The sequence below is a fragment of the Corvus cornix genome, chromosome 4, assembly GCF_000738735.6.
Source record: "Corvus cornix cornix isolate S_Up_H32 chromosome 4, ASM73873v5, whole genome shotgun sequence".
NCBI classification, from domain to species: domain Eukaryota; kingdom Metazoa; phylum Chordata; class Aves; order Passeriformes; family Corvidae; genus Corvus; species Corvus cornix.
The window spans coordinates 46,732,347-46,758,543 of record NC_046334.1 but is presented as its reverse complement, the minus strand read 5'-3'; the positions used below and the strand labels follow the sequence as shown (position 1 = coordinate 46,758,543).

The following is a 26,197-nucleotide window of genomic DNA, read 5'->3' as shown; positions in this document are numbered from 1 at the left end:
AGAGAATGCTTCTTATGGCTCTGATGAGTGAACTCTGAAAATACAGTCTGCCAGAATTGCATTGCTGTGGTTTTCAGTGTGCTATTCCAAAGCTGATTAGCTTTATCATGAAAATATTCACAGAGTTTCTTAGTTGTAAGTTATGCAAGTAACAGGAGGCAGAAGATTGAGAGGATAATAATAGAGCATATTCCTATGATGGTGCCTTCCTGTAAAGTGTCTTGCCTCACATTAATATTTTTGGGTGGACAAGCACAGTGTTTTAAATAAATTGTATTATAATTTTTCTTCTTTTGTTAGAGGAGAAAATAAAAGGCATGTCAATTAATGTTCTGCTTGAGGTAACACTGTGTATAGATAGCATTTTTAGATTGAATATAACGCATTCATTCTGTTGCATCTAGTTACTGTGCCTCAGAGGACATACTTTTTTTGTACTTGAACAAGTTTGGTTTGCTATCAATCAATTTTAAATTCTTTGGATTTCACATCCTTGATACATATTAAATGCAGGAGAGTTCACAAACATTGCTGTTAATTTAGTAGGGTACTGGGAACTGATGTTTTGTCAGAGTTGGGTCACATTTAGTTTGCTGTGATAATGTGTATGTTGAGCCCCTGATTCACTAAACAGCCATGGGAATTCAATCTTCTTCCTTCTCTTTTCCTGCATATCTTCCATTAGTACCCCCTTGTTTCAGAGTGGGCCTTTACAGTCTCATGGTTTCATAGCAGCTCCCCAGTCACCCATGAGTAGCTTGCTCATATTGCACTTCCATGACTTTTAGGAATTTTTAACTGAATCCAAGTGTCCTGGAGCTGACAGCAGGGTTACGGTTGCTGGAAGCAATGTGACTAGATGTACAGAACAGTGGTGTTAAAAAATACTTAAAGTTTTCCTATGGGCCATCATACCTGTATATTTGTCAATAACTGAGAATTAACCCAATGTTTATTGTAAAGCTAAGTAAATTTTCTCCTCTTCCTCAAATTAAAAATAACATTAAAAAACCCCTCTTATACCATAAGTCAAGCACCAAGAGTCTGAATGCTTCATTATGAACATTTCTAAAAAAACCTTATAAAATAATTGTTTTCACAATTTCTTAAAAATAAGCAGGCCAGTTTAAGGAGCTGGTAGCATTATCCCCAAGTTAGTTGTTACTAATGTGCATGAACAGAGAGACGAGGGTTGCAAAAATCTGCGTCAGCTCTTTTATAGCTGGTAAAGCTACCAAAAATCCTGGTCCTGAATGTTTCTGTATTTCCCCAAATTAGTAGGCATGTTTAGAGCCCCAAGTAGGTACTAATCTGACCTTTCCAGGGTTTTTTCTCTACTAAAGTTGTTTGGAACACAGCTATGTGGAATAGAAAAGTGTAAATGAAAAGTGATTTGATTTGATTAATGAAAGCTAAGCATATTTGCAGAAACCTGGGGAAATCATTAATATTCCAGACTGAACCCACAACTTTCTTGCCTCCTTGCGATTCAAGAAGAAATCCTCACTTGTCTACTGTTTGCTGGAAGCTAAAAGACCTGTTTGTTCTCTCATGGGGGACTCTTGTTTGTGGCCCTGAGTGAGGACCGTGCCCATCTGCAGGAGGCAGGTCCAGCTCAGTTCCTTGGCTCACGTAAACACACCAGACCTGCCATAAGAAGGCTTTACTTGCAGCTTCCTGACTCACAACCAGAACAAGTTCTCTGTAATCTCTTACATGAAAGAGGAGGTCCAAAAATATTGTTTTACTTTTTGCAATTTAGTTGCCTATGTTTGTAGAAATCCACAAATCCTTGGGTTTTAATCTCAAAGTAACAAATGGGACAATTTGCATCCCGTTACCATTTCAGACCCTTGCCCTGGGTTTGTGCTAATTCAGCAAAGCCAGGGCAGGCTTGGACACACATATACCTCGAGTTTATACTTTCAAGTATTTTTTTGGGTGATGTCAGAACTGAACATGAACCACCAGCACCGTACAAAAGTTTTGAGGCATCTTTGAATACCTGCATTAGAACCTGAAACCGGAACCTTGGCCAGGGTACAGATTTCCAGCTCACAAGACCATCAAGCATATTATTCTTTCTTTCCAAATAATGAGGGAAATGAGCAACTAGTATTTTCATTTAACTTAAGTCAAGCAATATAGCAAAACCAGAAATGCGTAGCTGTTTGGGTTATAAGATATGCTGAAAAATAAACAGGTTCTTGTATCTAACAGCACTGAGAGAGCTGCCAGAGAGTAGATGATAATCCTTGGGAAGATAATTAGTATGTATTTACTTCAGATAAATGAAAAAAGTATAAAAGAATCAGTCAGTAGCAGTCATGATTTAAAGTATCTGTTTCTGTTTTTTCTCTTTAATACTAACAAATACCAGGTACTATGCTACTTATATATCAGTGTTTTAATACTTCCTGCTTGTTTACTTATTTTTATTGAGTTGCTGCTAATTTTTTGATGGAGCAATACAAAATTTCCTGAGATTTTAAGATGCATGGCAGAATAGTAATACATAGTTTCAACCTAAGGTCATGTGTTCTGTCTACCAGAAGCATACCTTTGCAAAACTAAAAAGCAAGAGACTGGTATGAGGTACTTTCACAATGTGATGCTGCAGTAAACAAAGGATGTATGATAAAGACACTGCACGATCATCTGATGCAATGGATATTCAATGAGATACAATTTTCACTTATCCTTGAAAGGAGAAAAATTTTAAGACAAAAGGAGAAATAGAGAGTTAGATTTCCTGTGCCAAAACTTGAAGTAAATTATTCAGAACAAAAAATTCGTAGTGTATAACCTTTGTGTTGCTGTTTTTCCAGTTGCTCATGTAGGACTCCATTTTCAGGATATGAGATCTTGCATGGACAGCTTCTAAACCCTGAAATTTTCAATTCATTCCTTACACAGAATGATACACATTCTTTTCTACTCCCACTAACCCATAGAGGAAGCACATTTCATGCATTATTTTTTTTTTTTTAAATTATGAAGCTAAAATTAGTTTCTATATAAATATAATGCCAAAATAAATACTTTTCCTTGGCCTAATTCTGTACTTTAAATACAATTGTTAATCTTAACTATTTTAGGATATCTAACATTTTAAAACAGTGCAACGGATACAAGTAAGGGTGAATTTGGTTGCGGTAGCTGATACCTAAACATCAATGATGGATTATTAACAATGTCAAAATAATTTTTAGCTATGGTAAGTAGAAAACATTTCTGCTGGTACAGTGTCATGGAGTCAGTGCACATGGCTGTGTGTTTGCGTTGAGGAGCGAAGTGTGTTTTTTAGGGTCCCCTGAAGACTTTAGGAAGTTCACTGCCCCTCCACACGGCAGAGAATGCGCAGCTGCCAGCCCGCTCCGAGGCTGCCCTGTGGCCGGGAGCCGCGGGCGAGCGGGAGCCCTGCGGGCCGCGCCAGCTCCCGCTGTGCCGGGAGCAGCGGAGCGGCGCGGAACCGGAGAAGCCGGGCTGCTGGAGCTGCTCTGACCGGCGGCGGCCGCCGGCCACAGCTGGCAGCTGTGCTGCACGAGACACGGGCAGGCTCCGTGCCTGGCACGGCTCAGAGCAGCGCCTGAGCCTGCTACGATCTACTGCATCTGCGGAGCCAAGCAGCAGAATGGGAGTGAGTAAATGGCAAGCGTTTGCTGCTGGAAAAGGTTTCCGATTTGTATTTTGAAGTATTACAGATGTGACAGTGTAGAATGAAGTAAGCTTGGGCATGTCCAGCCCAGCCCTGGCAGACCTCAGCCTCCAGCTGGCGGTGTGAAGGACAGGTTTGGGAGGAAGTACTAAAGATCTTTCTTGCTCTGAAATACCTGAGCTTCCTGATGTGCCTGAGCACAGGCTGCAGAATGTTCAAAATGCACACAGGTGAGAAGAAACATTTACAAGTTCAGGTAAGTGGGGTTTTTCTATGCAAGAAGTTGGAAGTGCCCTTGCTCTCAAACAATCTGTATGCCAAAGACAATGGGAAAAGCACCCATTACCACCCTTAGTTCTTTTTCACCCTTCATCTGCAGAGAAAGTCACTATACTGTAATAAAAATAATTTAAAGGTGTGTTCAGGAATCTTGGAACTTGTGCTCTCTGCACATGAAGATGTTTCAGTATCCATTTATAGGTATGAGACACCTGGGGTTTAGTTCATTTGGCAAGGCTCTTAACTTGGTTTTTCAATAGCTGTAAGAACGTAAGAATTGCCATAATGGTCACCCTGTCTCCCACACTGGCTAGTGGCCCTTCTAGAAGGAGATCCTTCACTGGTGCACCCTCTTGTCCTCCCCTGATCACAGCTGAGAAATTTCGTGACACAAAGGTTGCATTTGGATCATGCAAATGCAGGTGTTTTGCAGCCACCAAGTCTCTGTGTAGGTCATGTCTCTTGAAGCTGTTTTGTTTGCTTCTACCGTATCCTGTGGCAAGAATCCCCCTGATGGAATTGTGCTGTTTAAATCTGATTTCACTGAGTGCCAATGAGTTTTGATTTTAGAAAAACAGCAATTACTTACTCCCTATTCATCTGTCACACTTTTACAGACACAGTATTCCTCACCTTGAGATGTTTTCAGCCTGGAAAGTGAGTTACCTAATCTCTCGTGAACCACTTTGTAGTTCTGATCATTCTTTTTTATTTTAATTTTTCTTTCTCCTGTTTCTGTCTCTGTGTTGTACAATTTCTGAGATGCACTGGAAGCACCATAATATTCAAAATGAGGGCATGCCATAGAATTGCTCTGTAGTCTAAGTTTTCCCTAATTTTTTCCTGGGAATTGTTAATGTTCTGCTTGCCTTTTGGCTGTCATGGACCACTGATCGTATGTCTTGCAACTATGCAAAATGACTCTCAGGTCCCTGTACTGAAAAAGTCAGAATAATTTAAAACCAACTGTGTGATGCATTTAGTATTTTTCTGCATAACTATGAAGCTTATTAGTCAGCCTCTCACATGAAGATTTTTTTCCTAGCTCTGTAGTTTTGTCATCAGGAAACACTTGTGTTTTCCTTTGTCAGATTATCTGTTGATATGTTGACCAGATGCCCCCTAACATGTCCCCAAAATCTCTCTGAGGCCTTCTAGATTTTAAACTGGCCTTGAGAAGAGTCTCATTTATTTCCTGGGGAACCTTATTTTTTTGAGGGACTTACTAGGAAAATAACCCCAAACAAACAAAACAGAAAGCCCTCCACACCCATACAAAGTACAAGTGGCTTAGTCCCTCCAGGATGTGGAGCTACTGCAATATTGATGTCAGAAGTTGGATTCCTTTCTTTTTGTCCTCTCAAATGGAATTTTTGTGTGTGATGCCAAAAACAAGTTGGGTGAGTGGGACAAATTACCAGCAGCACTTTCACTGGTAGAAATAGTCATTAGGAAGAGGCTCCTGCTGCCAAGTTAGCGTTGCTGCCATTTTGTATTTCCTGCTGGCCTGGTCCAGCATGCTCCTGTTGTAAATCCTGCCCCAGAACCTGCTCTCTTCTTACCAGTTCCCTCCAGAGCTCTCCCCTCCTATTACCTGTTGTTGCATAGCATGCCCTATTCTCCCATTCTTCTCTAACAATAAAATAAGCCCCAAATCTTGTTTCTGATAGAGATTTATAAAAACCTGGATAGTGAGCTTTCATGTCCCTTTCATTCCCAGTTTTAAAAAATAATTACAGACCAGCTGGCTTACCTAGAGTCCACCTACTAAGGATTTAAACAGGAATGTGCTGTTTTCAACCTGCTTTCTCTTCTAAAACACAGTATTTTTTTAAGATTTGATGTGAATACCATATTTGTAAAAGGATTGCAAACAGCTAATACAAAAGTCCCCAAAGATACTGCAGTTGTTTGAGGTTAATGTCACTATAGCTTTCTTCTTGCACCCTTTTTCTAGTCATAATTTCATAAAGTGCATAGAGGCTTCCATACAGCTATTCACTCTGTATATCACAGCTGAAGGAGGTATTTTGTTTCCTGATTTTAACATGTATGTGGACTTCAACTAAGCTGTGATATGCCTAAGCACACAGTTCAACTCCCTTGTCTCTGGGTGAAGAAAACAAGTTCAACTTTCCAGATACAAATGATTCACAGGAAGCTGTGTAAGTTCATTGGCTTTTTTAGCCTTTTTGTAACATCTTCTGCCAAAAGGAAATGTACAGCCTATTATCAGTGTAAGAAAACACTAAGAAAAGTTTAGTTTACCTTTGCAAGGTCAACTGTTTTTCCTCCTGGAGATCTCTTCCCCTCTTATTAAAGAAGCAACTGATTACCTCAAATCTTTCCCTATTTTTTTCCATTGGTCACCCCTAAATTCAATGCATTCAACTTCTGCTTCAATTAAAAATAAGTTCTTTAACCTGCTTGTATGAAATGCACAATAGCAATGGTCAACAAAGATTAGCTCATTAAACTGGACATAATTAAAAGCAGCTGTTTTGTAGTAAAAAGACCTTCAAAGAACAGTCTTCCCATTAGCTGTGCTCATTTTTCCTTTGATATGCATAAATTTAGTGCTAATACATCTTAAGATTCACAAACTGCCTTTTTTCCATACTTGTATCACAGTAGCTCATGAACTTAGATCCAGACAATTAGCTAATCAGCTTTTTGCAAAGTATGGAAACAAAGCTAGGAAAAAAGGAGACAAGAAATTTTATACATCAGAATATTTATTACAGAAAAATAACTGAAAGCAAAAAATAACCAAAATTACATTTAAAGCAAAGTTCAGTAGCTAAGTTGTAATCAAGAGGTAACACTGATCAAGAGGTAACACTGACCGCAAGAACAGCCTCTGAGAGTCTGACATGAAAGGTCCTCTGTCACGTGCATCACTCTCCTTGGCACCACCTGGATGTGATGGCTTCCCTCCCTTCCAGGCATGACTAACCTTGGTGCAGCTTCTTGCTGTTATCTTGACAGCAGATGACAGATGAAGGGGAAGTAGCTCAGACATGTCACCATTCAAGTTTTGGTGGCTATCACAGTACACCCATGACAATTACATTATTTTCACAAAGGAGGTCGCCTTCTCTGTGGTTGTGTAAGCCCCTCGCCGTGGAGCCCCTGTGGAAGGCTTTCCCAGGGTCTCCCGCCTGTACCCAGCATCAGCTGTGACACAGCACCGCTGTGTATCACTGACTCCAACTGAAAGAGCTGTGGAAAAATACTGCAGAAAAGTAGGAAGTGTAAAATTGAAGCCCCTGTTTAGACAGGGGTTCTTAGCAGCTCAAGAATTCAAGAGGCTAAACACCAAGTAGAAAAGTATAAAATCTTGTAGGAAAGAAAAGGACAGGGAGTCTAGTCAGTCCAACCATTCCCCTTCTGCCTGGTGGCTGCTTGGATAGGAAAGGCTGTCCAAGTGCTGTTGAGTCAAGGAAGTTCAGTACTCAATGTTAATCACTTTGTCAAATCCAGAATGTCTTTTGTGTTTACTAACTAATTAATAGTTACATTACACTTTTCCATACTATATATTTTGCTTGCAGAATCTTTTTGTGTCCAAGTAAAGATGCCCACAGAAGCTTGTTCAAAAGAGGGGCACTAACCATAGGCACAGGATAAAAGCAAACAGAAGAACCCCACAGAAGACAGCCTTCATCAGCTGACACTGAAGCCCAAACTTCCCAGTAGCTGTGCATTTCTTCCCATGTGAAAGCCATCACTGTGTTTAGGGGAAGTGTCTGCTTTTGATTTCCTGAGATGTTTCATGGAAGACTGTGTGTCCTGCTGTTTGTAGAGAGCATGTGCCATCTAGGTTTGGTCGTTTTTTTCAACATCTGGTGGCCTCAGATTTTGTGCAGACCACAAACTGTTCCAAAATATTGTGTGTTCTTGTTCATGAATGTGGCACCCACTTTTGGTATCCCTGGCAAAGTGGACCTTTGTGTAAAACTGGCTTATGGGAAGTTCATTCAGCATAGTAACTGGAGCGTGACAATTCCCTGGATTTGGTACTCTTAAAGTACTCCATAACCAAGGGGTCAGCTCAGAGACTGAACAGCTGCTTCACTGTGCAAACCACTTAAACATCCTCACACTCTTTCCATTTGACATAGACAAACATTCCATCATAAACCACTCTGCCTGCTACACAAAGTATTGCCAGCATCTAAATACAATAGACAAATGCAATTTTTCAGCACTAAGAACTGAATTGCACAGAAGAGAGGAAAATAAACCAACACGTGCTGAAAAGAGAGGAGTGTATTTCAAAAGGCGCATTACAAAAAACTGGTATTTAGTGCAAACCGAACTATATAACAACACAGAACTATTTCAAATAAGTCAATTTATACTAAATCCAAGAGATAGAATCACTAAATTATTATTTCTCATCTACAGAAAAGTGCCTTGAAAGAAGCTGGTCCATAAGGTTTTTATCATGTTCACCACATCTGTAAATAGAATAAAAGGACCTGTTACTTAGGAGTAGCACCTTGCTTTCAGTGTGAAACATGTAGCTTCTTGGTGATTTCTCTGAGAACATTCCAGAGTCCCTGAGGATAAAAGACATTACCTTTGGACTCATAAACATGAATACAATTTTATCTGGGTGGTCTTCCTAAGCACTGCCAGAGCTTGCACCATATGCTTAGCATGGATAGTAGCAAGATGTGCTCAGCAGGGGGTCTGCACATTTTTAGAGCATAGCATGCTAAATTAAGAACTTTTATCAAAACAGAGAAGAGGTTTAACAGTACACAAAACAACACAATGCTTACAGTACTTCTTTTCCTAAGTTTCTAAAACCTGTCCATCAAAATTGATTTCTGGCAAATTCAAAATACCACACTGGCCCAAATATAATGGCTTTTTCGTTACAGCAATTAAAACTTGAAAGAAATACACTTATCTTACATTTGTTTTCAAACTAAGTTTTTGACTAAGCTTTCAAGATCTTCTAAAAACCAAACAAGAAGACCTAAGCTGCTGTTAAAATGTCTTTGATGAACATGTGAGCTGGAACAGGGAACAGGTTCCACAGCAGAAATTCCAGGACCCATTACAGGAGGAAAACAAAGAGAGGGGCCTCTGGCATCCTGTGTTCTTCCCCTCAAAAAGCTGCGAGGCTCCTTTGTATTTGAGACAATTTGGAATTTATTTAAAAGCTAACTGGTACTGGCACACCAGAAAAAATACTGTCAGCTCACAGAGGAAGGCTGAAAAACAGAATGTGTTTGTATTGAAGGTTCAGAAAGCTGCAGCTCTGACAAACAGCAGAGGTAAATCCCACCATAAATATTTAATTTCTCTACACAGGTAATTGCTAGTAAGTGACCATCCTCAATTAAATATGCTTTGGGGTTCTTATTTGAAATAAGTGAGCCTCCATAAGCATTTAATTTAAAAGAAAATCTTCCAAAGCAGTTAATCGGCACAGTATTGCAAGAGGTTAATTCAACTCATAACTGCTAATGGATTTAGAATGTTATTCATTCAGGCTTACCTGAATTATCAGCATTAAGTCTTGCTAACTCCCTCCCTCATGCTGGCACTAGCAAGAAACCTTTCAGAAAGTTTTGGGGGTTTTTTTACCCCTTTCCTCATACCAAACTAGCACAGAGAGCTGATCTGGAGGGCCAACTCACTTCACGATCTCTATAGCTGGCACAAGGGAAGCACTGCTCTTTTGGCACAACCCTATTAGGTGAGCCTAAGCCAAAGTGCATTTTCTGCAAGTGGCTGAGCACTTGCAGCACTTGATATAAGATGCTGAACCAAAGTTGATCAAAATCAGGACTTTATTCTAATGGCTTCTTTCAGAACTCTGAAAACTCTTTTCAATCCTCACTGCCACAATGCATTGTTGCATAATAAAAGTCCATCAAAATCTCTCTTCTGGGCAAGTAAACAGGTTCTGATAGGATATTCCTCTTTATTCCTCTGTGAGCACACACTTAAGAGTAAGAAAGGGACTATTATCAATATCCTTGTCTAAATTCCTACATAATATATGCCAGACTTAATCCAACAATTTCTGCATCAGGCTTCTGTTCTTAGCTATATAAACTCACATGGCAGGATTTCAAACAGGCCCTGTGCTCTCCTCTCTTGCAGGCAGCCAAGCTATTTGCAACACTTTCACACATTCTCCTGCCTGTGAGAAATGTAGGCCAGCTTACCACAAGCAAAAAGTGTGAAAGCATTCTTAAAAAACCCAGCTGCTGGCCTGTTTTTCATAGAGTGCAAGTCCTTTTAAACACTCCCCTACCTTCCACCCTGTAAACCCTCCTTTTTCATAAAGGGAACTTGCCCCTTTCTGGGGTGAAAACACCACATGAGTCATGTCCCCTGCCCCACCACAGCAGGCTGCTCGAGCATCACTATTCTGCTACTGCACTAAGGCTCTAGTCAAACTGTAGTATGAATGCAAAAATCCCACACCTCGCTGTGTCTCCTTTTAGTTCTCAGTATTTCAGTACATTTTTAAATACCAACATAATCCATAATTATTTGATTCTTAAGTAAAACAAGCTGGAAATTGAAAGGAGTTGCATTTGTTTTAATACAAGCAGTTGATCCAAATTAATTCCACTCAGGTCAATCAGCAATACTCTGCTACAGCTAAAGAAAAAAACTCCTCAGAGATGGGGGATTTAAAATTAGCATAAAAGGTATGCAATGTAAAAATAAGAACAAAATTAATCAGAAATTACAGATACGGAGTATTTCCTTGAGTAATGCTTGGATTTTGATCCATTATTAAAATCTGTGATTTTCACTATATTGTTCAAAAGAAGAATACCATTCAACATGGAAAATAACATGAGATTTTAAAAAAAATTACAAGGTTGACTACCTGGGACTAAGATGCTGAAGGAATTGAATCTTCGCTCTCATTTGATCCCAATTTTGCTTTACATTCTTTGCAAGCATGATGACACTGCCTACAATATTGAAAGCAAATAAAACATTGAAGAATTTTGCTGGATTTCTTCTAATACAACCGTATAGCATGATGGCAAAAGTTCTTGAAGAAATTATCTCTTGCCTATATTCCCCAATTCTTGTAATATGGGATATAAACTGCAAAATATGACATCTAAATGTCTCAGCCAATAAACCCCCATTAATTAATATTAAGTACTCCTTCTAGCAATTGCCAAAATATAACAGGATTTTCAAAATATAACGGCAAAAGATGGTCCTTGCCATTCTGCCTATGAGCAAACTGAGCTAGGAGTAAGGTGTATAACATTTTGTGTAATACCAAGTATATAGCTTTTTATGTGGGGGAAGAATACAAGTAGAGAAATAGATGAACAATGAAGAAGCTTCCCATTATCAGTCAGGCATTTTTATAGGCATGTTGGTCTGGGGGAAAAATGTGGAAAGACAAAGGAGAACGATTTTTTGTGTAGAATTTTTGGAAATTTTGTGAGTGAAAGGTTTGTACCAGAAGCCATATCGAGAACAGAGAGTATAACAGGCATTTGAAGGAGGAGCTGGGAAAGAAGTCAGAGTCTGATTGGATGTGAAGGAGTACTTTATGTGAAGTTGAGAAAACAGTGACTGAAATGTGGAGTTGCCAGGCGACAGAAGTCGACCACTGAGATCTATTCTATGGTTAGAGGTGCAAGGTGGAAAAAACACCCTCTCAGTTTGTGCTCTTCATGGCTTGGCGTGACAGTATGAGGTTGGGCAAAGCCACAGAGGAGGGGAAAGTTGGAATATGGATTGAGATTTAAATTTTTGTTAAAATATGAGAACATTATAAAAAATCTGTAGCATATTTGGCCTGATGTATGTTCCAAAGGAAGACTCAAAGGGTCGAAGTGATAACACAGACAATCTTAGCAGTATGACATTAGATGAAAATAGAACTAGTAACTGTTGTCACATCACACCTAAAAGTACAAAATTTTCATTGAAATCATGGATATCCTAGTAACAGGTATTACAGTGAGTTTAATTTGCATTTTCTGAAGAATGTGTAGTAGTTTCTAATACTGCAATATATAGCCTATGACTAGCACCTCAGGATCTGATCACAGAACTTAAGTTCATAGTTCTGCTGCATATAATTTTTAGTGTGTTTTAGACTATTTTGATCTAGGCTTAATAATTCAAATAAGCACAGACCTTTTTTGTTGTGGACCAAATGGTGCAATACCAATTTTCTGAAACTTTTTTCGGCATTCTCCCATGTATGACATCTTTCCAATGGCAAAGCCTAAGACACCAGCAACTATAGAGACAGATAACAAAACATTGTTAATACAAGAGCTTAAATCAGGAGTGTGCTATTGGCTCCATTTTAATCATACAACAAATTGTGTATCACATCTTCTCAGAACACGTCACAAACACGTGAAGTTACACAGGGATTACAGGGTGAATTAAATAACTACTGAAAACTGGTTACCTATCATGAGAGAGAGCAACTGGTCCAAAACAATGCATACAGAAAAAGGATATAATATTCCTGCATACAGGAAAAGGATGTAATATTTAGAGGAACAGATTAGAGAAAATAAAATTTACTACACAATGTCAGCACTAATTGGTCTTGCCTTTGATTGCACACCATGGTTTACTTCTAATGATCACACTTTTAACACCAACTTCTCTGGCCTTCTAAGAAGCCAGAACATCAATTTGCCATACTGTTGCACTGTGGCTTTCATTGGAGTCAGAATAAAAGACTACTTCAATATCCTTGATTTCCTGCTGAATTTCTACTGAAGAAGGAATCAATTTAATTTCTTGTCATTTATGAGCCACCTCACTGTACAGTACAGTTTCTGTGCTTCCATTTGCTTTCTTTATCAATCCATGGTTTTGAATTAGACAGTTGAGATCAGTCAAATGAAAACACGAAAAGGACCATACCATTTTATATATTATAGTATCATGACTTCTTGATACCATAAGTTGTGCAATCTGCCAAGCACAGCTGATCAATGAGGCTGACATAATTTATAAAACAAAGTGGAGGCTGGAGTTTATACCAATTTGAGAGATTGCATTACATAAACATAAGCTGCTACTGAAAATATTTACATGAGAAGAATCATGTTTCATACATTTATTTTTAAACACATCAGAAACCTGATTTCCTAATCTGCTGGGGTAACATATAAATTCCAAAAGAATAAGATTTTGGAAAGAAATTCAGAGAGATGCATCTAAGGTCTGCATACTGCCTGTAAAGAACCTTTCCTTTCCTTTTAGAATTGGGTGCAACTTACTTGCCATCTTGGGGTATGGACCAAATCTTGCGCTTGCTGAGAAAATGCCTACAAAAAAGGAAATGATCAGAAAGCTTATTCACTTGAAGAACTCATCAGCACTCAAAACCAGGGCACCAATTTTCCTACAGGCTTTTGCATTTCTTAAGGTGAGGATGGTATGAAGTCCACTAACTCAGATTTCAGTACATCAGGGCACTTTGCATTCCACTAGTTCTTAGTGCATGTGTTTTGGGGTAGTCCTAGAGTCGTAAGAGGAAGAGAACCTGGACTTTGCAGGATTCAGCTCAAGCAGGAGTTCAGAATGTAAACCAACATGAAAGCAGCATGTCTGCCACTGGTGACACCTGCAGCACTGCAGAAGTGGTGGTGGCTTATGTTTCAGCACAAACCAACCCTGCATATAAAACAGCAAAATTAAATCTCTTACACAGGGTCCAGCTTCTTGTGCTGTGTAAGTAGGACGAAACTGCTCTTTGGCAGCTTTCTGTGGCTATTGATTAAAACTGTACCACTGGTATCTAGCCTCCTCCTCTGGAAAGATCACCCATTTGGGCCTTTAAGAGGGGAACACAGTGTGCTAAACAAGAAAAGCAAAAAACTGTCTTTAGCTTTTCCACCAAAATCCACATTCCCCCAGTTAAGCTCAGGAGGTGAAACCAGTATTCCTCTGAGAGCTATGTGTCTGGCAGAGGAGTGCCATGCTGTGGAGGAGGGCTCCACACAGCAAGACTACCGTGGCAAAGGGAAGGGAAGCGAACACTGGTTGCACTGTTACATGCATTCAGATAGTAATAATGAGGCATAGAAGCTCCAGCTTCTTCTAGAGGCAGGGTACTGTGTGCAGCCATCAGAAGAGTGTTTAGACAGAGAAGCATTCAGCCTATGCTAAGCACAAGGGCCTTTGCCCACTGTGATCTATGCAATTTTATATTGTGTCTCTCAGCCGAGGGAGGAACAAAAGTGTTGTTTGTTTCTAATCACTCCCCTCCAATTGTTGACACACAGTAATGATTATTTAATAAGGGCATTTGTTACTTCACAGCTGGTCAGAAACATCCAAGTACAATGAACAGAAACTGAGAAGAGTACCTGGTGCCAGAGGCTGGCATGTTAGCTATGGAGACAGCCCCAGTGCCCTTCCTATCGCTGCTCATCCTTTATTGAATGTGTATTCCTTCTCTGACACACCTTCTCTTACTTCTTCCCTCGCTGTCTCCCTACAAGCTCTTAGGTCAAGGATGGAATAGGGAACCCACATCAGCCTCTTGTGGTATAGCTTAGCAGACTTCAGGGTGGATGCCCCTCACTCTTTCCCCAAAACACTAACCTCAACCTTATACACAGTCAAGGCCCCCAGCAGGGAAACTGAAGGTGCCATGTGTAGAACCAGGCTCGTCCACCACATAAACAGAATACAATTTTCTTTTGTGTTAGCCTGCAGATCGTAAGCCATCTCTACAGAAAGCTCTCTGTCTCCTCACTTTGGCAGTACTCCTTGTCCCTTTGCACCAAAGCTGTAGTCATATTGATACATGGTCACTGTAAAAGCATTGCCAGCATTTTTCAAATAAACCAACAGTTAGAGCTACAGTACCCAATTCTAACACCCCCGCTCGGGTTGTACAATGCTCTGCCCCACAGGCTGCCCCAGTGAAGGCTCTACTCAAATACATGTGATCATGGAGACAGAATCCAGCCACCAGTCTTTGGATTTGCAAATTCTCTTTTTAGTTCATGTTCTTTCAAAAGAATGACTGTGGCAATGCACACATAATAATCAAATCACCATAACAATGACGGTAATGAGTGAGAGGAATATTGGTATTAAAAACCAGCACTTTAATAATGTATTTTTTTATCTTTACCTTTTGAGATTAGCCCCTGGGTGACAAGCATGCTTCCAAGAGATAAAGGAAGACCTGTGCAAATGAAAAGGAGAGTAGCTGGTGTCAGCCAAAATTCACTACTTATTTGGTAAATACTCTTATATATTAAATGTTTTATGTTTCTAATGTTAAACATACTACTTCTAAACATTAACTTTGCCTACTGTCTTAATCACCTATTATACCTGCTCATTCAGATTAAATTCTCTTCAAAGCAAGGATGTCCTCACACATTAGACATCAGCCATGCTGTAACATCTGGAGCTAATGCTATATACATACATATTTATTACATAATAGTTTCCACAATCTGAGTATCTCCTCTAACTACTGCGACACTTGTAATGACAGCAGCTCCGATGAAATGCTGAAACCCTTTTCAATCTTCTCCATTCAGGAAATACGTAATTTAGACACAAACTGAGAGGGTGGACTTAAAAGGCACTAAAACACTGAGTACTAAACTTTTACATGTCCTAACACACAAAGAATTTCAGGAATCAAAGACATGTAGCCTGCCTTCCATTCAAAGGCACTAAGTATGTAATGAAGTAAAACATTTCTAAGGTGGTTGTAATAATGGACTTCAAGAATAGAACCAACTCTACAATTGCTAAAGTTCACATTAAACAAGACCTCAATTCAACCACCTTTACCTACAACGATTACGCAAGCAATTCAATCAAACCTTTAAGAATACAATGCTTAATTTAACATGACATAGTAAACCCACAACAGTGTTCCAACAAAAAAGCATTTTGCAGACAGTTTTGCATACATACATCAAGAAGTCATTCTGTGTGGTGAGTGTGGTAAGAATGACTTTGGATCACCCACCTCTGTACCAGAAACTTTCCTGTTTGCATTCTTTACGGATCCTTGCAATCTCTCTATCTTGAATTTGGGAGATGGGACAAAACAACATTGGCTGAAAGCATAAACCTGGATTAGTTTGCTGAATTTAATCTCACAGGAAGAAAAAAAATAATTAAAGAAGATAAATTATTTTTAAAAAAATTAAAATACAAAAACCTCCAAGTGAAATTCCCCATTCTGTTGTTAGCGGTGTGACAAAATCTTGATGCCCCAATACAGAAACAGAAAGAACTACATAGGTTTTAAGTTTAAACCACCCATCTTGTTGGTCTTTCCTACAATTACTCAGCTGCTGCTTGCCTCAGAAGCATATTGCTTTATATCTGTTAGTAATTTTATTCTCATGAGCTACATTATCTCTCCCAGAAAGAAATGACAGGAAATAAAGGCAGAGTGGCAGTTTCAAAAATCAAGTTCTGCTCTGTACAGAAGCCAACTGAAGTTCAGTAAGAGCAGATTTTGCAAGTATTCAGAAGAGGGTCAACATAAACTCTGCCAGACTCCCCACTAGTAGAACTTCCTCTCTGAGCAATTTAAATATATCCATGGCATTAACTGAACTCAACCATACTGGCTTCACCCTAATACAAATTAGGCCACCAATAGACTTCTTTAAGGTAGCTCTTTTTTCACCCACTGTGATTGAGAGGAAAAAGTGACAGTATTATCTCTTGCAGTCTACTATCCAGAGTATTGACCTGTAGATGTAAGATTATTTTTCTTTCTCTAAGAAAAGACTCAGCGTTAGCACTTGTAGTGTCATTATCAGACATCTGAAATAAAAGGGTGTACTGGTTTTGACTGGACAAGAGTTTATTTTCTGCATAGTAACTGGTATGGTGCTAGGTTTTGGATTCGTGACCAAATCAGTGCTCACAATACAGGGATATTTAATTACTGCTGAATAGAGCTTACGCAGAGTCAAGGCCTTTTCTGTTTCTCAGGCTTCCCCACCAGCAAATCGGCTGGGGGTGCAGAAGAATTTGGTAGGGGACACAGCTGGGACACCTGACCCCAGCTGATCCAAGGGATAGTCCAATTCCATACCATGACATTGTGCTCATCAAGAAAAGCCAAGGGAAAGGAGTTGTCATTAAGTTAAAATTAACTGAAATGTTAACATTTTTCTATAAAAACACAACATCTTCAAACACACATATTCTTGAAAGAAAAACCAGACATCATAGAACAAGCAATGTCTTGGGAAAAAGAGCACATTCATCTGTTACAGGATTCTATCTCATTTTATGCCTGACTGATCCATGATTTTATAGCCATAATAATGAAATGCATTTATTGGCCATAGCCACACATTTCACATTATAGCTAATTAATATCTCAGCCCTTCTTCAAGCACTGCTCCCACAGAGGTTAATGGTGGTGCTGCTTGGCTGAACAATACAGAATTGACTCCACTCCAGACCACAGAGAACCACTTCAAACTGGTTTCAGAGCAAGGTCATAGCAAATACAGTAAAATACAAACAGGCTGACTGAAAGATAAGGAAATGAGTGTCAGAGCCCCAAGCACACCAACAGGCTTTGCAACCTTTCTGTCTCCATACATATCCTGCCAGGGGTTTAGCTGCTTGGGCTCAGAGTCAGCTCTAACATGGCACAGTTGTGTAACACTGAATTAGACTGCTGTGAAAAGAGCAAAGCTCAGAGAAAACAGCAAGAAGCTTTGCCCAGGGACTCTGCCTTTCAGCTCAGGAGCTGTATATAAGCTCAGGCCCTTGCCTTAACTGTGTTGTAGGTATGTCTTACCTTGCCGTGCTAACGCGATCACCTGGCTTAGCATCAGACTTGCCTTATTCCTATGGACTTGCCTGGCATCACTGAACTGACTGTAGGCTGACCCTGGTTAACATCATTGGATCTCCTCTCTTCCTTTTTTGGGTACTGTGCTCCCTGTACCTGAGGCCTTAGCCCCTGCCACCCTGCTGTCACTTGTGCCCCTTCCTTGCAGATCAGCCCAATACTGCTGCCCTCTGGTAGTGACTGGTTAGCAAAAAACTGTACCACACTTGAATTCCTCAATTTCTCTATCAGAGGAGAATGTTCATCTTCTGTACAGCTGTAGACCAGATCCTTGTGCCATACTGTTCCCTTCTCCCCCTCTGAATACACAGACATGTGCATATGGAACTTGTTGGGGACAGGTTGTACTGGACTTGTACTCTGACACCATGCCAGCTATGCCAGCTTGTAACTCAGGGCATAAATCAGAGACTTAAGATTCACAACTCCTAGCCCTCTGAGCACAGTGAACCAGGAAAAATAACACACTGTCCTTTCCCCTCTTCATGTACACGCTTAAGCTAACAGACACTTATTTCTCTCTTCAGTAAGAGCAACTGAGGCAAAATCCCAGTTATTCATTAGCAATAGCATTGAAATATAAGGGAGGAAACCCAGCTTACCCATCCAGGTTGCTTTATTGGAGGTGTCTGACTCTCCTGTTGGACTGTTCCAGAAGACATTGTCTCTTTCCTTGTACTCTGCTACTGCTCTTGTTCAGCAGAAGCTATGCGCTTTATGCTTGGCTACTTTCTGCTAGGTACAAAGGTAAAAAGTCAAGATAACATACTGATATTTGTAAGTCCAGTGTTCATCTAGAAACAAAAATGACCCGGTTGAAAGGAGTGTACTTTTTACAGCACACAGCATTCAGTCACCTGATACACAGTCTACAGCACAGTGTATCACTTATCAGCAACACAGCCTTGTGTGTAACTTATGCAGGTAAGTCAGTAACTACAATTAAATGCTGAATCATGACCTAGTGCAGTATGCTCAATCATGAAGAAATGCAAATAAATATGAGCAAGTAATTGAAAACCTTCCTAATTTTTTAATGTACTGCAGGTCCAAGAAATAGCCTCTTTAGAGTGCTGTCCAGCATTACTGCACTACTTCTATCCTCACTGCCATCATTTGAAGCCTGGATTCCATGGGACCCACCAGGCAAGCCTATCACAAACCGTATCTGTAATTCCAAAACCACAGTTCAGTTACAAACACCCTTTAAAAAAATAACAAGAAAGAATAAATAGATTCCAAAGAGTTTTAGAGTTGCAATCTTCCATGCCTGAGAACTTCACTGCTAGGGAAAAGCAAGAAGGAAACTCATTTATTTCTAGAGTAATTCAAACATGTAAATTGGATTTTTACCTAGCACTTTGCTGCATGGTCTGGCACTTTATTAACATAGAGGGCCCTTCTGCTTTTCCAAAAGTACTTTCTGAGAATGGTGGCACTGAGCAAGGCTGAAGTGACTGTGAAGGGCAGAGTTAAACAGAAAAGATATGCAACAATTTATTGACCTAAATGTTTTTTGGCATTCACAGTATTACTGTATAAACCACTTCCTGCACTTATTTTGGGGTCAGTTACATAGCTATAAAGCTCAAGCAACGTCTGCTTCACATACATTAGACATTCAGACAGTGAAGCTTTTTTAAGAAATGGAACAGAAGCAACATAACCTCCTCTCCCCTTGGTAAAAAAAACTTAAATAAAGCATTGCATTCGCACCAGTCTGCACTTTATTCTCAGACACTTGCAGAAATGACAGTGATCACTGTGTCTTTGAAAAAAACGTAGGTTTGAAAACCCATATTATATGAGGGAAGCTCACAGCTCTGCACTGTCTTCCTCAGTCTGAGAGCAATTTAGTTTTTATCAGTCTCTTGTCACTTAATGCAAAAAAAGGACATAGAATATGAGAAAGATGCATAAAACTTTAAAGAGATTTGCATCAATCAAAAATCACTCAAATTTTCTTATTCTTATCAGCTTTCTTGTTCTTATCTACTCACAAAGCCTACTTGGGCAGACGGCTGCATAAAAATAATCACTGGAAACAGTTTGTAACTGCTGCAACAGATTTAAAGTGCTTGTCTTTTTCACGATGATAAAACAGCTGAGTCACAGGAGGATAATAATAAAACAAGGGAAAAAGAATGGTATAAATTAAGTTTATAAAGATTTGCAGTTTGCCATTGGACTCCTATATTGCCCTAAGTACACGTTTCTCCTGAATTATAAGTTATTCAGCTATGCTACTGCTTCAACATCATGAACCCCCCAAATATTTAGCCCTTTAAGCAGCCTCATGGTACATCTCCCATCATCCCATCTTTCATGGGATGAAAGCTAAAAGCTATACTGGCAAGAATGAAACAAAGAGACAGAGGTCATGTCATAAAAATATTATGTAACTGAATTATTAATATTCATACCTAGCAGACATGCTGTCTCCTATCTGAGGAATGCAAAAGTGTTCCAGTATTTTGAGGCCCTGTGTCTTGCAAAGACAAGTGTCATCCCAGAAATTAACTTTATTTCCATTAGCTTACTGAAGAAATTTAACTTTCTTGCAATTTTCTGTAATACTCATTGCTATTTTCTCAACCTGACATGTAATTCTTAGTGTAACAATTAACTATATATTCTGGGAAGAATTCCCCAATTGTATTATACTAGTTTAAGTGAAATACCTATATAATACAAGATTAAATCAATGTGGCTTGCAAGGATCAAATATTCAAAAAACTTAATCATCTTCTACAAGAACTATTCTGGATCATTTATTCATTTATGGAAGAAAATGCTAATATCAGGCTCCTGAAAAATCTCATGGATTCAATACCTCTAATGGGATGATAAAGAAGCAGTATGCAAGATGATAGCTAAGTTTTTCAAATGTGAGACTTGTCAACTTCCTATACTCTGTTTTCAATAAAAAGTCTCCTTCTGAATAGGAATGGTGACCCCATAATTTCTAGGGCTACTTTGGGGAAGAAAGAGGGAGCCAAAATTGCATGTATTAACTAGTACATGCAGTGGGCAGTTATGCCCAGGGCACTCATCACCGAGACAACTCATCAAGGATTTCAGAGAGGCGCTTCAAGGACCATTGTGAGGAAAACGAAAGGTGGCAAGACTCAACATGTTTCACACCTATCTAAACTGGCTCTTTGTTTTAAACTCAGGCTCTTATTTCAAAGGAGAGTCTACAGAGTAGCTGCACTAGGTCGTCAATGAAAAACTCTTTACCACCACCTGACAGCACGGCGCTGGGGAATGCAGCAGCTGCTCAGTGCCCTCACCCAGGGCAGTCCTCGCCCGGCCAGCACAGAGGATTGCTTTCACAGTATCACAGAACCAATTAGGCTGGAAAAGACCTCTGAGATCATCGAATCCAAGCTTTGACCAAACACCACCTTGTCAACTAGATAATAGCACTAAGTGTCACGTCCATTCCACCGCCTCCCTGGCAGTCCATTCCAATGTCTAATCACCCTTTTTGTGAAGAAATTCTTCCTGATGTTCAACCTGAACCTCGTCCGGCACAGCTTGAGGCCACGTTCTCTTGTCCTGTTATTAGTCTGGGAGAACAGACCAATCCCCATCTGGCTACAACCTCCTTACAGGTGGTTGTAGAGGGCAATAAGCCTGAGCCTCCTTTTCCCCAGGCTAAAGACGCGCAGCTTCCTCAGCCGCTCCTAACAGGACTTACACTCCACACCCTCCAGCACATCAACGCGCTTCCTGCACTGAGGGGAGACGGCCCCGTGGCGCTGAGGCGGCACACGCCCCGCAGACCCCGCCTGCCCCGGGCCGGCTGCCGAGAGCCACGCCCCGACTCCAGCCTTCCCCCCGCCGTGACGCCGGAGAAACCCGGCCCCCCGGAGCTCAGCCGCTTGGCGCGGAAAGGAGGAGTCTGACACTCACAGCCCCCCAGCCGCGCTTACCTTCCTCCGGCGTCCGGAGGAAGCGGAATGGGCTGGGCTGACCGGCCCGGCCCGGCCGGCCCCGGAAGCCCGCGAGTGGGCCCGCCTGCGCAGGAGCCGCGGCCGGGCGGGGAGCGGCTGCAGCCCGTGCCCGCCTCCCGGGCTGAGCGGCGCTGGGGTGGAGGCCGGCCCGCCCGTGCTGCCGGGCTCCACCGCCGCCTCCCGGCCGCCGGGTGCAGGGACAGCCGGGGCAGCCGGCCGCAGTACCCACCCAGTTCCCCTCATGCCCCGGCTCTTCGCTCCTACCAGGATCTGCTACTACACGAGCACTTCTCGCCTCCCCGTGGGCTGCTCCGGTAGAGAAACACCGAGGACGCCAAGAAAATTCCGCGTTCTCGGATTTCCCCAGTGAAATTCAGAACGGTCTTTTAGCAAGGGTATGGGTTAATGAAGGTAACAGAATCACAGAATCATTAGGGTTGGAAGGGCCCTCTGGACGTCATCTGGTGCAGCCCCCCTGCCAGGGCAGGGTCACCTGGAGCAGGTGACACAGGAACTCGTCCAGGTGGCTTTGGAATGTCTCCAGAAAGGGAGACTCAATGACCTCCCTGGGCAGCCTGTTCCAGTGCTCTGCCACCCTCAATGGAAAGGAGTTCTTCCTTACGTTGAGGTGGAACTTCTTGTGTTTTAGTTTATGGCCACTGCTTCTTGTCCTTCTGCTGGGCACCGCCAAAAAGGGTCTGGCACCATCCTCTGACACCTGCCTTTGAGATATTCATATGCATTGATGAGACCCACTCCCAGTCTTCTCTTCCGCAGACTAAACAGGCCCAGCTGCTGCAGTCTCTCCTCATAAGAGAGATGCTCCATACCCCTCATCCTTTGTGGCCTCTGCTGGACCCTTTCCAGTAACTTCTTGTCTGTCTTGTAGTGAGGAGCCCAGCATACAACATACGGGGTCTGTCCTAGGAATTGAAAATATTTTTTGTGGAAATGAAATCTTGTTCTTTAAAAAAGAAACAACAAAGTCTACTTTGACCATTTTGGAATGAAAAGCATTGCTTATCTACCTCGATTTTAATACTATGATGCTTATGTAAGTAAATGAATAAATTTTAATATTAACAAGAATTAAACAAATAAGAGAGGCATTTTCATCAAGCAAATAATTTTGCAAGAAAAAGTTATCCTGAAAATGTCAGTAGGGTGTGGGAGGGATTGTTCTAGAAATACTGAAAAAAATGGTTCCACTTTCTCTGAAATGAGAAATGCAATGCCCTTCTTTAAGGATGAGTTTTCTAAAAAAATAGAAACATGAGTTTTATTTTGCATTTTATTTTAATAAAAAAGGTCTCAGTTTCTATTTTGTTTTGCTTTGTTTTTTCACAGGAAGACATAATAGTTTTCAGTAGAGTATCCTAAATGATGATATGACACTTCAGTGCTTATCATGAAATGAATAGTCTGTGAGATCACTGTTAAACTTCCTCCTTTTGCATCACCTTGGCATATCAGTTTCATAAGAAACATAAGTCGTAGTTGATTTTTCTTAAGTCCAAAAAAACTTTCAGCTTCCAGGAGCCTTGGCTACTTGAAGCCCCTTTCACCAGACTATTCTTCCACTCTAGCCTGCCAAACCAGAGGATCGGACTTTGCAAATGTGCTTTTCACATGGAGGCTCGGCAAGAGTGACTCCTAAAACAAGTCTTAAAAGTGTACCTAATACTTCCTGGGATCTAAAAGGTATTCTTGAAAACGTACATGAAAACTATTTAATAGATACTGGGTACATGCTATTCTGAAAAATACAATACACAAGAAAATCCTGTGTGGAGTGAGCACTTACTAAGCAATAACTTCTTAACTGGTCCAGCTTAAACTGAACATAAAATGAAAGAGCATTGGAATGACAGTTTTCTCACGGGGCACATGTGTGCTTGGGGATAGTGGTTGCCTAGGTGGTTGCCTAGATAGGACTGTTTGGATTCTTGCACCTTCCTGTGCAAAAATGCTTATAAAAATCAGTTTAAGCTTCTTTTTAATTTTAACATTAAATTTAAAGTTAGTCATCACAATTGAATAAACACAAAGCAAAAGAGAGATTTTTATTGTTCCTGGAACAAAACCAACTTTACATATCAAAGGAGAAAAAAACCCCCAAGTGATACCAAAAATAAAACAACCAATATGGAGTTGAATGCTTGGCTGAGGAATTATCTGTTGTCAGAGTAGAAAGAGATCAAGGACTGAGATTTCACAAACTCACGGAAGGTTTACAGGCTTTGGCTGCTCAGCTGAAGAACCTCTCAGAAACCACTGAAGGGTTGCCAGGGTCCTGAGGTTCACCACATTTCCCAAAGCAAAGCCTTTCCAGTGTGCATATTTAACAGAAACACTCCACCTGTATATACAGTGCGTGCCAGAAGGAGGAACTATTCCCACTTACGATAAACATGGTTTATTTGTCCTTTACAAAACTGAACACTGTTAATTGCTTAAAAATTCCCTGGGAAACAAAGCTCCGCCTCCTTGCTTTGTAATCATAACAGAGCATGGAAAACCAAGTAAGTATTACACGGGAGGGCATTGTTCTCACACTGATGGGAGTAGGAGTTAAGGGCGAATGAAAAGACATGAAAAGTCACAGCAGGAAACTGCGGAGAGATACAATGGACTCTACACGATTCAATGTGAATCAGGCAGAAGCCATTTTATTGATGAACTACTGTCCCTAATATACAATTCTTGCTTTCCCTACATGCAATCGTGCATAATTATTATTGGTTAAGGCCTATTTTCACACGCTACTTTATGCTTTATGATTGGCTCTTGTGTGTGTGTCACATCGTCCGTCGTGTATGTCACAACTGTCCTTCAGTTTGCATTTTCTTATCCTTTTCTTCCTTTGCTTGTTCCTCATTCACATCCTCCCCAATGCTGCTTGTTCCTTTCCACAACCTTCCCATGGACTTTTCCCCCTGTATACATGCTTAAGTCCTTTTGTCTTATGCGCTCTGGTTCTTCTCTTTTATGGCTGGTTCACAATATGTCCATTTTCTAGTAAAAACATGGTTTCCACAGGAAACAGTCAACATACTTCTGAGTAAAACATTAAACTGTCCTCACTGCTTGCAAGAAATCATCTAAGTTTTCTGTGTCTTGGCTGATTCTTGGATGTACTTCTATTTTATACTTGGTCTGGGTTATCTTTTAGTAGAAATGAGTAGCTGGCAATTATGAGATATTCAAGATACAGGATTTCCTCTGGTCAGTGTGAAGAACCCAATAAAATGTTTGCAGACACCTGCATGTCTTTGTGTTTCCACTGAGACTGTGACAGGTGCCTAACTGTAAACTCGCCCACTCTTGCTTTTTTTCCAGAGTTGCAGTTTTAATCCTAATCTGGGCTCATATGTTCATGCTTTCTGCCCCCCCCTTCCCCACGCCCCCCCCCACCCTCTTCCCCCCCCATTTCTCTGGCACTTTCTTCTGCTTCTTCATCATGCCCATTCAGGCACATCTCTACTGGGCAATATGCAAGGACAACTTCTCACAGGGGTCTGAAAGTTCTTTTAAATTCCATGCCTTTACTCAGGTTTCAAAACATGCTTGTATTATAGTTTGAACCCAAATAAAGCATTGTTTTTTACAATCACTAGCTTTAGAAAAGTTTACTCCTGTCAACCAATGTGGTTATGGGGCTGTTAAATTCAGATAATTTTTTATGTCTGTTTTAGGGTAGGGGTGTATTAAATACTATTCTAAAATGAAAATGCTCCTTGTTCTGTGAGTGGAAACTCCTACTGTAGTATGTTCTCTTGACTTTGCTGGTTTGCCATCATTGTATTCCTGTAAAGATCAAATGGTTTTGCTTTATTTTTTATCAGGTGCGCATGTGGCACTCCAGGAATAAAAAAAATATAGTGAAAGGCATTGCTACACATACATGTGTAACTAAGCACCTTGAAAGCATTGGCTTTTGTATTTAAGACATTACACCTGAAAACTCTCTCCTCTTTTGCTCTGATGCTTATACATATATATAGTGCCCTATGAAGAGCACTGGAATGTAACTTTGTGACATGTGAAACCAAACTTAATAGTTACTAAGAATCTCAGAGAGAGTACCCAAAATACAACTGCTAAATTTGTCAGGATTTGCATTATTTTCATTGTATGATGAGTTTAATGGAAGCCACACAAGCATATCAGGTTTACTATTCCAGTCATGTCTAGTTTTACTGGAATTCCACCTCTGAACCATGAAGCAAGATACTGTAATTACAAAAAGTGTTGCAAATTTTTTTCAAATCTTTATTGGCTGAATACATGCTGTGAGCCTCATGCTCCCGCCATACAGCTCCAAAAGCAGCCATGTTCTGGGTTTATTCTGGCCAAGGATCTCATCTTCCAAGTCCCATTTGCATCACAGCACAGCAAGATGAAATGGTGTCATCACTTACATAATCCTGAAACAGTGATAAGTGAACTTGGTGA

The 26,197-nt window shown here is 40.5% G+C and overlaps 1 protein-coding gene across 4 annotated transcripts; it reads right to left on the bottom strand.

Moving 5' to 3' along the window:
- Positions 1-8,191: 8,191 nt before the first annotated feature.
- Positions 8,192-21,823, bottom strand: OCIAD2 (OCIA domain containing 2). Of its 4 annotated transcripts, none has more exons than XM_039551209.1 (8): positions 21,722-21,823; positions 18,386-18,515; positions 15,924-16,014; positions 15,066-15,119; positions 13,198-13,245; positions 12,089-12,194; positions 10,806-10,893; positions 8,192-8,400 (listed from the first exon to the last, which is right to left on the bottom strand). In XM_039551209.1, exons 2-7 carry the CDS (start codon positions 18,443-18,445, stop codon positions 10,812-10,814), a joined length of 441 nt encoding a protein of 146 aa, XP_039407143.1. In that variant the 5' UTR covers positions 18,446-18,515; positions 21,722-21,823; the 3' UTR covers positions 8,192-8,400; positions 10,806-10,811. The 4 variants fall into 4 exon arrangements, with proteins under 4 accessions (XP_039407143.1, XP_039407144.1, XP_010399994.1 ...); XM_039551210.1 differs by having other exon boundaries at positions 18,386-18,518; positions 21,722-21,812; XM_010401692.3 differs by lacking the exon at positions 21,722-21,823 and adding an exon at positions 21,487-21,570.
- Positions 21,824-26,197: the final 4,374 nt, after the last annotated feature.

What these genes read in the sequence shown, in the direction of transcription:
- OCIAD2 (XM_039551209.1), bottom strand. Translation starts at nt 18,445, where the DNA reads ATGTCTTCTGGAACAGTCCAACAGGAGAGTCAGACACCTCCAATAAAG. An exon ending in GGAAAGTTTCTGGTACAGAG is followed by an intron (nt 15,120 to 15,923) that starts GTGGGTGATCCA and finishes TCATTTGCACAG; the next exon opens with GTCTTCCTTTATCTCTTGGA. An exon ending in TTTGGTCCACAACAAAAAAG is followed by an intron (nt 10,894 to 12,088) that starts GTCTGTGCTTAT and finishes TCAATATTGTAG; the next exon opens with GCAGTGTCATCATGCTTGCA.